Source organism: Brachypodium distachyon, chromosome 1 (genome assembly GCF_000005505.3).
Source record: "Brachypodium distachyon strain Bd21 chromosome 1, Brachypodium_distachyon_v3.0, whole genome shotgun sequence".
In the NCBI taxonomy this organism is placed as follows: Eukaryota; Viridiplantae; Streptophyta; class Magnoliopsida; order Poales; family Poaceae; genus Brachypodium; species Brachypodium distachyon.
The window spans coordinates 55,423,943-55,439,593 of NC_016131.3; the positions used below are offsets into that span (position 1 = coordinate 55,423,943).

Below are 15,651 nucleotides of genomic sequence, written 5' to 3' on the forward strand. Positions count from 1 at the left end.
AAGCTCGCAAGATGCAACTTTAAATACCAAGAATTGAGTATTTCTCCATATATAAGCATATAATGTCATATATTGACTTACAAGATTTGCAATGAATTAAAAGAATCAACCTCACAAAAGTGAGGGCGGTGGCCTAGGCCACCATATTTGAGTATGTATGAGCTTGACACCGCGAATATAGATTCTTGGGCTCAAGACTCAAAACTCACATTGAAGCTCAATGTATGAAATTAATGTTAGCATAATAAGAGTAGCATTTGCCCATGAATTGAGCTATGCTCCCCCTACATCCATGTGCATAACCAAACTAGACAAATGTTAACCGTGGGTACGGGTGCAAGTTTATCAAACCACAACACTAGAATCTAGGATATTTAGCTCATGCCTTAACTCCCGAAATGTTGGTTCATCAAGTGGCTTCGTGAAAATATCCGCTAGTTGCATACCGGTGGCAACATAAGAGAGATCAATATCACCACGGGCCACGTGCTCTCGAATGAAATGACGACGAATCTCAATATGCTTCATCTTGCTATGTTGCACGGGCTTGTGGGCTATCTTGATTGCACTCTCGTTGTCACATAAAAGAGGCACACTTTCACAAGTGATTCCATAGTCCAACAATGTTTATCTCATCCATAATAATTGTGCACAACAACTTGCGGCGGCTATACACTCAGCTTCCGTCATGGAAAGAGACACAATTTTGCTTCTTAGAAGACCAACTCACCAAAGACCTACCAAGAAATTGGCATGTCCCAGAAGTTGACTTCCTATCCACTTTGTCTCCCGCCCAATCCGAATCTGAATATCCCATGAGCGTGAAACTTGATCCTTTAGGATACCATAAACCAAAGTTTGGGGCATGAACCAAATATCTAAAGATTCTTTTGACCGCCACTAAGTGGCTTTCTTTTGGTGCGGATTGATATCTTGCACAAATACCCACACTTAACATAATATCCGGTCTAGATGCACAAAGGTAAAGCAAAGAACCAATCATAGAACGATATACCTTTTGATCCACATATTTACCATTGGGATCGAGATCAAGAGAGCTTGATGTAGGCATTGGGGTCTTGGCACTCTTGGCGTCATGCATCTTGAATCTTTTTAGTATTCTTGGGTGTATTTGGCTTGATTAATAAAGATTCCTCCTTGAATCTCTTTAGTATGTCTTGGGTGTATTTGGCTTGATTAATAAAGATTCCTCCTCTCAATTGCTTGATTTCAAATCCAAGGAAGAACTCCAATTTACCCATCATAGACATCTCAAACCTTTCGGTCATTAGCTTAGCAAATTGATCATTGAACACACCATTAGTAGAACCAAATATGATGTCATAAACATATAGTTGGCATATAAAAAAATCACCACCAACCATCTTAGTAAAAAGAGTGGGGTCAATAACCCCAATTTCAAAGTCACGATCCACTAGTAGCTCCTTTAGGTGCTCATACCAAGCTCGAGGTGCTTGTTTGAGGCCATAAAAGGCTTTATCAAGTGTGTACATGTGGTTAGGAAATTGAGGGTCCTCAAACCCCGGTGGTTGTTTGACATATACCAACTCATTTAGTGGACCATTTAGAAATGCACTTTTCACATCCATTTGTTGCAAAGTAATGTTATGATGCGATGCATATGCAAGCAAAATACGAATACATTCAGAGGCGAGCAACAGGAGTAAAAGTTTCACCGTAGTCAATACCCTCGACTTGGGAGAAACCTTAAGCCACCAATCTTGCCTTGTTCTTTGTCGCTTGTCCAAGTGCATCTTGCTTGTTCTTGAATATCCATTTGGTGCCAATGACATTCTTGCAATCTTTTGGTCTTTCCACCAATGACCATACTCTATTGCGCTCGAAGTTATTCAACTCTTCATGCATGGCATTGAGCCAATCCGGATCCTCGAGTGCTTCTTGTACCTTTTGGGGTTCAACACAAGAGACAAAAGCATGATGTTCACAAAAGTTAGCTAATTGTCTACGAGTAGTTACCCCTTTTCTCACACTTCCTAGGACATTGTCCAAGGTATGTTCTTGACGTTGAAGTCGTGAGGCAATCTTCATGGCCCGTCGTTCCATAGCTTCTTGAGATAAATCTTGAGGCTCAATGGAAGCTTGAACATCTTGAAGATCTTGATCTTGGACATCATTTGGTGAAGAATCACCAACATCAACATTTGCTTGAACTTGTCCTTGATCAACTTGTTCATCAACATGAGTGACTTGTTCTTGTTCTTGGCTAGCTTGTGGATCTTGTGGAGATGAGGCCTCCACTTGAGTGAAGCATTGTCCTTCTCCTTCTTCCATACAGGGATCCTCAACGGGCATAATTTGACCTATGCCCATTCTTTGTATGGCTTGGGGAGGAATTTCCTCATCTACATCCACAACATCAACTTACCCCACATGGGAGCCATTATTCTCATCAAACTCCACATTACAAGATTTTTCAACACATCCAGTGGATTTGTTGTAGACTCTATAAGTGTGGGAGTTTGATGCATAGCCAACAAATATGCCCTCATAAGTTTTAGGCTCAAATTTAGATAAACGAAACACTTACAACCGAATACCCGAAAGTACTTGAGGTTGGGCTTGCGTCCCGTGAGAATTTCTGTAACATCCCTATTTCAAAACCTTTCATATGCATTGCATCCATGAGCATCATGCCACAATTGCATATTTGAATTCAAATTTGAATCTCAAAAGGCTTTTATTTCATTTTAAACCCTAGTATTTCACCCATTTGAGCTTTGGATCTTAAAACCAATAAGGTTTATCTATAAATGGGGTTTATTGCATAAATAAGCTTCTCATAATTTTTGGATATTTATTTGGAGTTGAAAAACTATTTTATTTAAATAGTTATATAGACCTAAAGGCATTTATAAGGCAAATATATTTTCATATATTTTATTTTGAGGGGAAATTACTCCCAAAAGTTGAATCATGATAAAACATGATTTTACAAATTTTCTGGAATTGATTTGGACCAATTTGGAGCTTAAAATCAAAAGATATCAAAGAAATCGGAAAAAGAAAAAGAGAAAAGGCTAAAAGAAAAAAAAAGGAAGAAACGGACCGGCCCGGCCGAATTGGGCCGAACCAGCCTACTTACCTGCTCGCGCCCGAGCCAGACCGGCCCAGCGCCAGCGTGCGCGCCCGAGGCTGACAGGCAGGACCCACCTGTCAGTCCCTTCGTTCTCGAAGGAAACCTGCCCGCGATCTCCGCCGCCGACCCGCGCCGAGCCGTCGCCGCCGTGACGCCCGCGCCCGTAGATTCCGGCCTTCCCGAAGTTGCCCGAGCACGTCCCTATAAAGCCCAGCCTCCCCTCTCTTCTTCCCCTCTGTTTGCCCTCACTCGCACGCGCCCACGCCATCGGAATTGCTCGCCGGAGCCGCACACCCGCCGCCGCGTTCTTTGGTCGCCGCCGCCGAGCCTGGTGAGCCAATCTCGCCGCCCCTTGCACCTCTCTTCTCCTCTCTCTCTCGCGCATCCCCTGATGCGCTTCTTTTTCTTTTCGTGCACCGCAGCACCTCGCCGACGTCAACCCGGAGCTCGGCCACCGCCCGTCGCCTTCACGTCGTCCTAGGCGAGGATCCCGACGACCCCGAGGAGCGCCGACCCCATCATCGTCTTTGCCGTGCCGCGCCGCTTCGACTCCGCCGCTTCCCGAGCCCGCAGCCTCGCTAGAACACGCCGCGCCGCCGCCCTGAGCCGTCGCCGCCGCTCGCCGAAACCCTAGGGTTCCCGGAGGTGAGCCCGAGGCCCCCTCGTCCGTTGGATCTTGATCAGCGGCCGAGATTAGATCGAGTTTAATTCTTTTAAGCGAACCGGTATCATCCAATGAGAAGCCGACACGTGGCACTGCTTAAATAATAACGAAAATATAATTTTAATCCCGGAATTGATTTAAATGGCACTTTTGCAGAAACACCCCTAGAAATTCAAATGCTCATAACTTTTAAACCCTTTGGCCAAATTTGATAAATTTTACCTTTTTGGAAAGCTCTCAACCTATAGAATCTTTTGGCACTGTCCAATTTTAAATTTGAATAATGTAACCACAATCAAATTACAGAAAGGCTTTTAATGCTATTTAAATCATAACTAATTATTTAGAAATCCTTTTTAATTGAAACCAGTGCCCAAAAATTTGTTTTATTATCCTCTGTCCATTGGGACAGAGAAATAAATATTTTTGAATTAAATTATTTAGCTGATGCCAATGAAACTATAATTTAGGGTTTTAATCAATCGTTTTTGCCTTTTTGTTTAAAACCCTAATGCATTTGTTTTAATTACTAATGTTTAGGACCTGATCACCCAAATAAAATAAACACAATCATGTCACATGTTGCATTGCATCATAGCATACCTTCTTTTGTCGTGACTGAATTGTGTGTTTATGTGTGTGTATATTGTTTGTTTCGTATAGTTTTCTCGGAGAGCGAACCTTGTGATTGTGAAGAGTGTTTGAGTACCAACTACTACCAAGGCAAGTTCGCTTTGATCATTATCCTATTATTATTGTTTTTAAAATACTTATGCATTAGTGTTGCTCGTAGAATGCATTGATAGGATTATTACTCGTACTTATGCTAGCTATGATTTGACCTACTACCGATAGGGTCACTTTTGCCATGAATCCTCCACCAATAGCCATCGTGATTAGATATTGCTTAGCCATGCTATGTTAGTATACGTGGGAGGGAATCTCAATCACTGTGAAACTGATATTGTGGAGTAATTTTGAAAACTTGGCAAAACAATCCTAATGAACCATCCTGGGTGGACGGCTCTGAGGATTTGAGATGTTATGCGACATCAGGTCCATTTCATATGGGGAATATGTACAACCTCTCGAGAGTGTCAAACTAAGTACTTAGCCGTGTCCCCGGTTACGGACAATTATGAACAACTAGATTTGGGGGCTGTAAGGAAGGTCTCACTCATTCCAACTTCTTAAATAAAATGAATGGTTTGAACCTGGGTTAGGAGCATTGATGTGTCTACTCAATGTCCTTAGTTTAATAGGAGCATCAGTGTTTCTACCCGATGTCCATTAGTTAACAATAATGTAACATTCAATTGTACTAAAATAAACTATGTTTTGCTACCACGCCATAAAGCCTGAACCCCACTATACCTCGATTGCATATACTTGGTAGGATTTGTTATAACTTCCAGGTGAACTTGTATTGACCACGTAGTGGCTGCAATCAATAATGCAGGTGAATCTGACGAAGAGTGAGGTTCGTTGATATTCCTTGGGTCATGTGCTTACATTCCAACATGCTCTCTCCTCTGGGAGTAGTTGAGGCCCATTTGCTCCACCTTTTCCGCTGCCGTTTGTGAAACAATATTTGGTTATTTTGGAACTCTATTTGTTATGCTGACCCAAGGGGTTATGCAAGTTTGTAAGTACAATTAAGTTCTGGATGATACGATGTAATAAAGTACTTTTGACATTTGAATCTTGGTATTACATCTTGAAACTGTGTGTGCTAGTGAGTCGATCCAGGAACTAGCACAAATAAGCACAGAGATCGAACCCTGTACGAGGGGGATCGCTTCAATTTCATAAGGTGTCTTGTTCAATATCTTGCGGAGATAGAGGCGATTAGTAGCATGGCATGCGGTGTTGATAGCTTCGGCCCAAAAGTTGTATGGAGACTTGAACTCCGCCAACATTGTCCTTGCCGCATCCATGAGAGTTCTATTCTTTCTCTTTGCTACACCGTTTTGTTGAGGGGTATACGCAACAGAATATTGTCTTTTGATACCCTCATCACTCAAAAACTCAATCAAGGTGTAATTCTTGAACTCAGAGCCATTATCACTCCTAACAGCCATAATCTTTGCATTGTATTGGCGTTGGGCTTCATTGGCAAAGTCGATGACGGTTTGTTGGGTCTCACTCTTGTGCTTGAAGAAATATACCCAAGTGTACCTAGAATAGTCATAAACAATAACCAAACAATATTTCTTACCACCAAAACTATCATATGTAGGAGGACAGAAGAGATCCATATGAAGGAGCTCCAAAGGCCTCGTTGAACTGATAATTGTCTCGTGGTTATGTGCCTTCTCATGTAATTTTCCTTCAATACAAGCACTACACACACGGTCTTTATTAAATGAAACATTGGTTAGTCCTAGCACATGCTCACCTTTGAGGAGGCTTTTCAAAGATCTCATATTGACATGGGCTAGATGGCGATGCCATAGCCAACCCACATTAACTTTAGCCATTAGACATGTTTCTTCTCTAGTGGGTTTTTTACCAAAATCTACCACATAGAGACCATTTTCCACATATCTAACAAAGACTACTTTAAGAGTATTGCTCCATAAAAGGGTCACACTAGTTGTGCCAAAGAAGAAATAAAAACCCATATGTGCAAGTTGAAGTACCGAAAGTAAATTGTATGAAAGGGACTCAACAAGCATGACATTCTCAATGGATGTATCCGGAGAGATGACAACATTTCTTAGTACCATTGATTGTGAAGAATCTCCAAATGTAACTTGCTTGGACCTTGATGTACTCATTTTGGTGTCCACAATCAACTCTTTGCTCCCGGTCATATGATTAGTGCATCCACTATCCACTATCCATGAAGATCCACCGGAAGCAACCTCTTACAAGTTTAAGCTTTGATTTTAGGTACCCATCTTTGAATGGGTCCTTTAGCGTTAGCAACAAGGATCTTAGGAACCCAAATAGACCAATGAACATATTCATAAGGAGAACCAACAAATTTGGCATAAACATGCCCATCATTAGTATGACAAAGAACGTATGAGGGATTGAAGTCACCGGCACTATTATCATAGGTGGCCTTGCCACCCTTCTTGTTCTTTGGTTTCTCCTTGGCCGCCTCCCCTTCCTTCACAAAATTAGCATTAGTGTGGGGAGGTGTCTTGGCCTTCTTCTTGTTGTTGCTCTTCTCATTGGGGTTGTACCCAATTCCCTCCAATCCAAAAGCTTTCCTATGATCATTCAAAAGATCATGGAGGTTCTTCTCGCCTTGGAAGCAAGTGGCTAGACCCTTTTCAAGTTGCGCCTTCAACCTAGCATTCTCCTCAATCATAGATGTATGCTTACAACAAGGGTTAGTTGAAGCATCTTTATCATTAGAAATTAATTTCTTAACAAGAGAATATAGAAGATGATCGCAAGACACTTTGAGAGACTTGTACTCACTTGTCCAGGACTTGTAGTCCTTTCCAAGTTTGTCAAAGTTCTCAAGGAGGTTCTTGTGACCATTCTCAACTTCACTTATCCTGCCCAAGTACTCATTAGCAAGGGAAATAGCATTATCATAGGAATCTTAAACTTTAGCAAGTTTCTTAGTAAGTGACTACTCAAGTGCTTCCCTATTTGCTTGTTCTTCCTCAAGAGCTTCATTAAGCTCCGCAACCTCATGAGCGGCAATGCACTCAAGTCTTACCTTCTCATTCATGAGCTCATCATGTTCTTCAATAATAGCTTGAGCTTCACCTAGTTTTTCCAAGAGGTCCTCAAACCTTTTTTTGGTCTCACCTTCCAAGCTTGCCATGAACATCTCGAATTCATTCATGTTATGCTTAACAACACTACTCTCCTCCACACAATCAAATAGAGGTAAACTCTTAGGAATGACATGTTTGGTGGGAAGAGGGATTACCAAAGAGGTCTTGGTCATAAGACACTTGGATGAGCAGTTCTTGTTCTCATTGGGGGAGTCGAAGAGAGATGGGAGTGAAGGAGCAATGGCAATGTTCGCCCTCTCCGTGGACTCTTCATCATCATCATTTTCGTCACCCGAAGTATAATTCTTCTTGAACAAGAAGCATTCTTGGTTGCCTCTTCTTCGTTGGCTTCTTGTGGAAGGAGGGATTGGTCTTCCCCTTAAGTATAAGGCGATCACCATTCTCCTCCCTCTTCTCATAAATATACTCTGCAACGAAATGATTATTGTTACCACAATTATAACATTTACGAGATCTTTGACCTTTGGGCTTGGAGCTTGAAGCTCCCTTGTTGTAGTAGAAGTTGTTGGGGTTCAAGGTGTTGGTCTTGACAAACTTCTTGTTCTTCCAAAAAGCTTGAGCAGCAAGAGCCATGTGATCATTAAACTCATAGTTGCAATTTTCTTCCGTGATCTCAACCTCTTCTTGTTGGGGTGCTTCACATGGAGTTGAGGTGGGAGTACGTTGGTTTTCAATGCAAGGTTTGAGCTTTGTGAGAGAAACTTGGCACAAATGAGGTTGTCCTCGGAGATCTTCTTGAGAATATCCATAGCCACAAACTCTCCCATCACTTGACTTGGAGTCAAGTTATAGTAGTCCGTTCTTTGCATAATCATTGCGGCATGAACCTCTCGGTGTGGAGAGATGGCTTCTATGAGTAGACGCTTGAGCCATTCATCATTGATGTCACGACTTCCATGGTCCTTCATCTTGGCTCTAAGGGTGATGACTCTCCTATAAAACTCATCCGGAACCTCTCCATCCTTCATGAAGAAACTTTTGCATTCGTTGATGACCACTTCAAACTTTGACTTCCTAACACTCTCATTGTTGTCAAAGTGGTCACCAATGAGCTTCCAAGCATCTCTAGCGGAATCAACACCACGGACAAACGTTTTATATTCCAAGGGTAGAGCCTTTAGAAGTATTCCAATGGCATGCTCATTGAGTTGATTGTCCACATACTCTCTTGGTGACAAGTTCTTTGGATCGTGAACAAAGTAGCCTTCTTCAACAATTTTTCACAACTCCGTTGATGTGCTCTTGAAGTGGGTCCTCATGGAATGAAACCAATCAACGTAATTAGTAGAGGTTAGCATGGTGGGTTCACCTTGGTTATACATAGGTGGCAAATTATGATGGCGATGATTATATTGAGGTGGTGGAGCCACCTCACTATACAACCCATAGCTACCCCTACCTTGGGATTTGGTAGCACTCTCTTCGATAGCCTTAACCTTGTTATGGGCTTCGGCGTCCGAATCTTCCTTAGTCAAATCCACCGCACTTGGTGGCTTGGCATAGGAAGGCTCGGTAGAGGAAGAGGATGCTTTGTTAGGAGACTAGAGGGGGGGTGAATAGAAGACTAACAAATTTTAGCTTTTCTTTTTCTTGAAAAATACAAACACTTAATCCTAGGGCTTTCTAGATTCTCTAAAGTGAATGCAACCCTAGAATGAAATGCAATAGCCGAAGCAACAATAGATAGCAAGAATGTAAAGGGGAAATGATACCACACGTGGAGACGAAGATTTCACCAGAGTTCCACCTATTGGGATCGGTCTACGTCTCCGTTTGGAGGAGTGCTCTACCACAAAGGTAGAGACGCCACAAAGGCTCACTCTATTCTCCAACTCACCACACCACAAAGGTGGGATGAGCTCTCACAACACCACAAAGGTGAGGTGAGTTCCACTAATGGCTTCCATGAGGGCGAGCGCCGAACCGTTACAAACTTGACCGGAGCAAACTCCACAACTCAATTGGAGGCTCTCAATCCAAGCCCCGAGCTCCTCGCACACCAAGGGAGAGCACGAGGTGACCGCTTCCGTCTAGTGTTCCCAACAACCCAAGAGAACGAAATCCACAAAGAAAACAAGTGGAATCAACTTTTTGACTTCGTAAAACCTAGAACAAGATCTTCTCCTCCAATCCTCAAAGAATCAAGAGTTATGAGTGGCTAGGGAGGGAGATCTTGAAGATTTAAGCTTGAGATGAGTGGAGATGTTCTTGGATGCTTGCTCGGTCACTGGCTCGTTGGGGACGAAGGGGTATATAAGTGGGTTCCCAAAAATCGAGCCGTTAGGCACAGGTCAGGGTAGGCCGGAACTTCCGGCTGACCGGAAGTTCTGAATATTCACCGGAAGTTCCGCATATTCACTGGAAGTTCCGGGTGAACTTCCGCCGCCTAGAACCCTGAGAAGCCAGAAACACCCTCAGAAAAATGTTTTCTTCTCACACCTTTTTGGGTAGGCTTTTTAGTGGGTGCAATTTGGTGTAGATGTGTACGTGAAAATGATTCACCCGTTACCTTCCCTTGTGGATCCCCTCTTAATAGCACGGATGTCCTACGACTCAAATCAACCGAAAAAACCGCTAAACACCACTACGCTTCTTTCCTTTTTGAGAGTCCACAATACATCTTGTGTCAAGTTCTTTATAAAACCTGAAATGCTTAGCACAAGATTAGATAACAAAACACGTTGTCATCACCACCAAAACCACTTAGGAGAGAAATGCCCTTTCAGGGGAGATTACGAATCCAGCGGCGGCAAGGACGGATCCGGTGGCGACAAGGACAGATCCGGCGGCGGCGAGGGGCGAGGAGATGTGCGACGGCATCTAGCGCGGGATGGCATCGGCCTTGTAGGAATTGATTTGAAATTGTGGCTGTAAGTCTGGGATTTTGACACTGTCTGAAGACCGAGGAGATTCAGCTACTCTCCATGGGCACCCGCCCACCTTCGCCGTCGCCGTCGCCGCCGTCCTGCTCGCCGGCGTGCCGGTCTCTGCAGCGTTCTTGTTGCATCTCCTTGGGGTGGCGGGTGTAATTGTAATAATGTAACATTGTAGGACGTAATTGTAAATTCTTCTTGTGAATGCGTCCGCGCCAACCTTTTTGGCACGGAGGGAGTATGTACTAGGGAATAAAATTAGTACAAATAAAACCAAGTGTGAGTGAAAAAAAAATAGGTATGTGATGTGGCTGACACAAACGAGAGAGAATCAAAGTTTGAAAAAATAAGAGAGAGAAATCGTTAGGTCCCATCCAAAAACATCTGTGTGCCTGACACCTCTCTTTTAATCACCAACCTCTAATATGATGGACCCCGTGTATTAGCATGCCCATGTGGAGGAACGAGTGGCCACTGCGATGCCGTCGGCGTCTCCGTCTCCGCTTTAATCTCACGCCCCTGAGAGCTATCGTCGCCAGATTTTGCAAGAGTGACTGTGTTTGGACCGTCAACATCTGGTCTAGGCGTCTAGCGTCACCCAATCCAAACTCCAAACATAATCTTTTCTTAACACTATAATGATTTAACCCCTTATCATTCAATCCCAAAAGAGCTATAAAATAATAAAATTATAAAGTGTAGCCTGTTTAATTAATGAAGAGCACCTCTTGGTCCAATAAACAATTACGAGATGGAGTACACATAGGGTCATCTACATAGAGTAACTCTGGAATGAAGCCACCCACACAGTTACAGATGCTAAACCATTTTCAGGAATGAGAATGCCAATGTACATGGATAGGTTAACCATTTGCGAGGCTAGGTAGATTTTGCAAGGCATCCAAGCTTCTGCCTATTCGTTTTTCTATCGAGGCAAGCCTCCGCTCAAGTTTTAGCACACTGGCATGAATAATCCTAATATCAACTTCTGCAAGCTTTGCAAAGGCGCGTATCAATATGTAATAATCAGCATGTGAAACGGAAACAAGACTGCCAGATACTGTCTTCCTTCTATAGTGAAGATAATTATCTGATCTTAGCCCCCTCCCTGGCGGCATATAACAAAATCCATGATCTTCCATTTCTGACTTAATCCTTTGTATCCCTGATGATGTAGAAAAGCGCCTTGCACCAACAAATGTTCCATCCTGGCAGCGTTTATTCACTCCATTCGTAGTTTGCATTTCCTCCATGTGCACTTTTGGATTATCATCCTGCAATGCAACAGTTTAAGCCATCACAAACAACAGCTGTCCCTGAAAAAGGCACAGATAATCCTCTAGGTGATCATAAAAAATTTAAGTTCAAAACCAGTATTCATTGAGGACAAAATAAAGAGTTTTTCCAAAAATAGCAACTCATTCAGTTTTTTGTTGTTATCATCAGTTTAAAAAATAATACTCCCTCCGTCCAACAAAAGATGTCTCAAGTTTGTTAAAATTTGGATGTATTTAGACATGACTTAGTGTATAGATGCATTCAAATTTAGTCAAAGTTGAGACATCCTTTGTTGGACGGAGGGAGTAATAGAAATGAAAACTTCAAACACCAACTGCGTTTGGTTTTTAAGATCATTTATGATTTCTTTTCATGCTGACTTTGCTCCTGAAAAAATAAGGCGGCATGATAGAACGTCATTAGTAGTTTGCAGTATATATTGAGTTTATCAAAATCTCAATAATCCAGAATGGACACAATCTTTGAGGTGAACACTAGTTTTATGCTTGATGCAAAACATGAACAAGTTCTAGCCAAAATATCAAGTAGAGTGCAAGTACATTACCTCTCCTGCTTTGTACATATCATGAAAGATCTCTATTAAATGCGCCTCCTCAACTGAATATGCAATCCCAGGAAAAACGACATCTTTGCAATATTTGAGATAAGAGCGAAGGTCCTTCGAATAGTCTGTAGATTTAGAAAGCTTAGTCAACTTTGTATCACTAGCAAGTACCTGGTGAAGTCACGAATAGTGCTACCTAGAATGCATCCAATCAAAGACAAACCACTGTAACATTGAACAAACATACCATTGAGAGAATATCTATTTTAGCTAGATAAGAATAAAGAATTGCATGCACATTGTTTTCGTCCAATATACTGTACTTCTATAATTTCTTAAGATATAAGATAATAAATATATTGGTTACGATACAAAGAAAATTAAGATTTTAACAGGGAAATGACCTAGCAGCATCGTATACAAGAAAAGGAGAGAAGTACAGCTTTGGTAATTGAAACGGAACAAGAAGCTTTAGTAGTCTCCGTCAGAACTTTGTTTGTGGAAGGAAGCATGAGAATATGCTCATTAGACAACCCAAAGGCAATCACAGAAAATAGTATTTCCAAGTGGAAGATAGGTGCATTGTTAAATTTTGTAATGCTGCCTGGCGCACAAGCCCCACATTGGTTCAAGCCTTGTGTTAGTCACTAACCACATAGGCATCATTACGGCGCTATCTAGTTCTAAGTGGGGAAGTTGTGATCCAGGAAAAGTGGAAAGTTATTTATTAATAGGCACAAAGCCACAAACTCCATGCATATACATGTCATTACACCCTCCATTACTAAATATACATGTCATTCTTGCCTTGTCTGTTTATCACTAAACACATGTCATTCTAACATTTTGAGAACAATTATAACACTGATCCGTGCATGCCCCTACCAAAGTAATTGAAAACTACCTTACAAGATGCCAAGATAGAGTAGTGGCTCCACACATAGGAGAGTACAACATATTAACAATAGAAATAACATAAGGCTACAAGCCTACAACGGAATTTTTCCTCTTAACATGGCACCTATGCTAGAAGCTCAGGTGACATACTGACATGTGTAAGTAACATAAAAGGTTCGTAACTAAACCACTAATGGACATCATAAGTATGACAGAACGTGACAATGTGACATGCGTACATATAAATAGAATGTTGACAGAAGAACATGTTCATTGGAAGTTACCATGTCCAACATCAATTTTATCACAAGCCTCTGCAAGAGTGCAGAGCAACTCTTTTGTGCCAAATGCATTGGTCCTGCATTCAGGCTTCATAGATGGTAGTGAATTTGCATCAGGGTCAGACCCACCTGCAGTTATTCCTGCCTCGCAGATCTCCTGGAGAAAAAAGCAAAGTTCAGTTCATCATATTTACAAGAAATCTTATATGACTTGAGAGAGTGGCCCTATATGTCAAACTCACCTCCCATATCCCTTGACCATTAATGTTGTACAGAAATCTTAGAGACACTATTAGTATGGCCATTACATATACCCGTGTAGGGATCCTATCCGAATTACTAGACAACCATAGTTCTGCAGGCATAGCCCACTCATATATGTGGCATGCATGAGGGAGGATTCTTTCTACTGGCAGAGACAACTCATTCAAGTAGCGTTGAGCAATAGCATAGAAATTAACTGAAGGAAGACGCAGGCCTATTCTTTGTGCTATGGACCCAGCTGCGGCTTCCAGTTGCCATGTTCCAATCACTCGAACTGGCCTGAATAGTTGTCTTGCATCCAAAGGACATTTTAGAGCGCTCCCCAAGAGCTTGTCCACTTCTGTAAATGCTGCCACATAAGGAAGCTTACCCTCAGTTGCCCACCTGGAAATATCAGTAGGTAGGATGGCTTCCCGGGCAATATGACAAGCCAAGAAAGAAACAGCCAATGTTGAGTACAGTGGCAGCATCGTCCTCAATGAGCGCAGAAAGATGAACTCGCACCTTTTTCTGGTACCTTTTCGAGCCAAGGCTGCATCAGCCAATTCATACTTCACCTGGTGAGGTTTCTGGTCACCTGCAATAAAAGAAGGCATTCATTTCAAGACGATTCTGCTCTTACGGTGCGAATAACAGAAGAAGAGCGTAAACTGACACCTTCACTGGCAGAGCGTTTCAGTTTCTCCACAGCCTCGTCCTGAGCGAGCACCTTCTGCGGCCACATTTCATCGAACACCTTGGACGCGGCCACCAACCGCACCCAAATTGTTCCAGCAACGCCGCAGATGAGCGCACCCACACGGTGCCTCTCCACCAGCACTTCCAGCTGCCGCTGCAGGATCACTTGCAACCCCAGCACATAGCGCCGCCGGACCTGCGCCACCAGCTCCTCGGGATTGCCCCAAGCATCAGCGCCAGGCGCGAAGTCCTGAGGCGCGCTCGGCTCATCAAAGTCATCGAATGGGCGAGCGGTTGGGCCGCCATGCGCGGGGTGAGGAGTTCGGTAGGGCGCGGGAGTTTGAGGTGTCTGGGTAGGTACACGGCGTAGAAAAGGCATACTGTCGTTGAAATCGTTGGGGTCGGTGGCGGTCACCTGGGTGGAGGTATGGACGGCGTAGCACCGGCGGCACGAGAAGAAGCCGTCCACGGCATCGTCGGGGCTGTAGACTTCGGTGGCGGAGCACTCATTGCAGCGCAGGGTGATGCTTCCTTCTCCGCCGCCGTAGTGATCCCCGTCGTCGTCCATGGGAGCTGTGGGCCGAACCAGGAATCGCGGAGCTGCAGAGCCCGATTCCAAGTGTGGGTATGCAGAGCTTAAATAGAAGGTCTGCTAATCAACAGTCAGCTTGGGGGGTCAGCTTGATGGATTCGACGGGTAGTTGGGGACGAGATTATGGGATCACCGGGAGCCGAGGAACGCACAGGGTGTGTTTGGTTGGCCGGAGGGGTGGCACGCTGGAGATGGAACGGGACGGACGGCGGAGGGGCTCTAGGCGGGCGGCGGAGGAGCAGTGCGCGGCCAGCGGAGAGAAGGCGCGCCTGCAGCGGAGGAGATGTGCGCGGCCGGCTGCGCGCTGGCGGCGGAGGGGCGGCCGCCGCGAGGGAGACGCTCGGTAGGAGGGAGGAGTTAGTTCGCGAGAGAGAGAGAGAGAGAGAGAGAGGCCGCTGCAGCTAAAAAAGGGCCAAATCGGCCGTATCTCGCGTGCAGCATGCGAGGCCCACTTTTGCAGCTCGGCTGCAGCCCCCTCATGCGAGCCATCTGCAGCCCAGTCATCCAAACAGTTGCCGGAGGTGTATTGCTTCGTGTGGGCCAGGAAAGGCTTGTCGTACTTGAGCAAATCACTTTTTTTTTCTCCTTTTCTTTTTCTGGGTAGCATTATGAAGGAGTAAATTACAGAAAACCACCACATTAGAGGTTAGAGTTTCACATAGGTATCAGGTTTCGTT

General features: G+C 43.7%; 1 protein-coding gene across 3 annotated transcripts; it reads right to left on the reverse strand.

The window, feature by feature from the left end:
• Positions 1 to 11,095: 11,095 nt before the first annotated feature.
• Positions 11,096 to 15,360, reverse strand: LOC100826720 (TATA box-binding protein-associated factor RNA polymerase I subunit B). 3 transcript variants are annotated; one of them, XM_010230028.3, is made up of 5 exons: positions 14,362 to 15,359; positions 13,902 to 14,281; positions 13,444 to 13,597; positions 12,263 to 12,387; positions 11,096 to 11,693 (listed from the first exon to the last, which is right to left on the reverse strand). In XM_010230028.3, exons 1-5 carry the CDS (start codon positions 14,948 to 14,950, stop codon positions 11,283 to 11,285), a joined length of 1,659 nt encoding a protein of 552 aa, XP_010228330.1. In that variant the 5' UTR covers positions 14,951 to 15,359; the 3' UTR covers positions 11,096 to 11,282. The 3 variants fall into 3 exon arrangements, with proteins under 3 accessions (XP_010228330.1, XP_010228327.1, XP_014753418.1); XM_010230025.3 differs by having other exon boundaries at positions 13,683 to 14,281; positions 14,362 to 15,358; XM_014897932.2 differs by having other exon boundaries at positions 11,599 to 11,735; positions 13,683 to 14,281; positions 14,362 to 15,360.
• Positions 15,361 to 15,651: the final 291 nt, after the last annotated feature.

What these genes read in the sequence shown, in the direction of transcription:
- LOC100826720 (XM_010230025.3), bottom strand. Translation starts at nt 14,950, where the DNA reads ATGGACGACGACGGGGATCACTACGGCGGCGGAGAAGGAAGCATCACC. An exon ending in GAAACGCTCTGCCAGTGAAG is followed by an intron (nt 14,282 to 14,361) that starts GTGTCAGTTTAC and finishes CTTTTATTGCAG; the next exon opens with GTGACCAGAAACCTCACCAG. An exon ending in ATGGTCAAGGGATATGGGAG is followed by an intron (nt 13,598 to 13,682) that starts GTGAGTTTGACA and finishes TTTTTTCTCCAG; the next exon opens with GAGATCTGCGAGGCAGGAAT.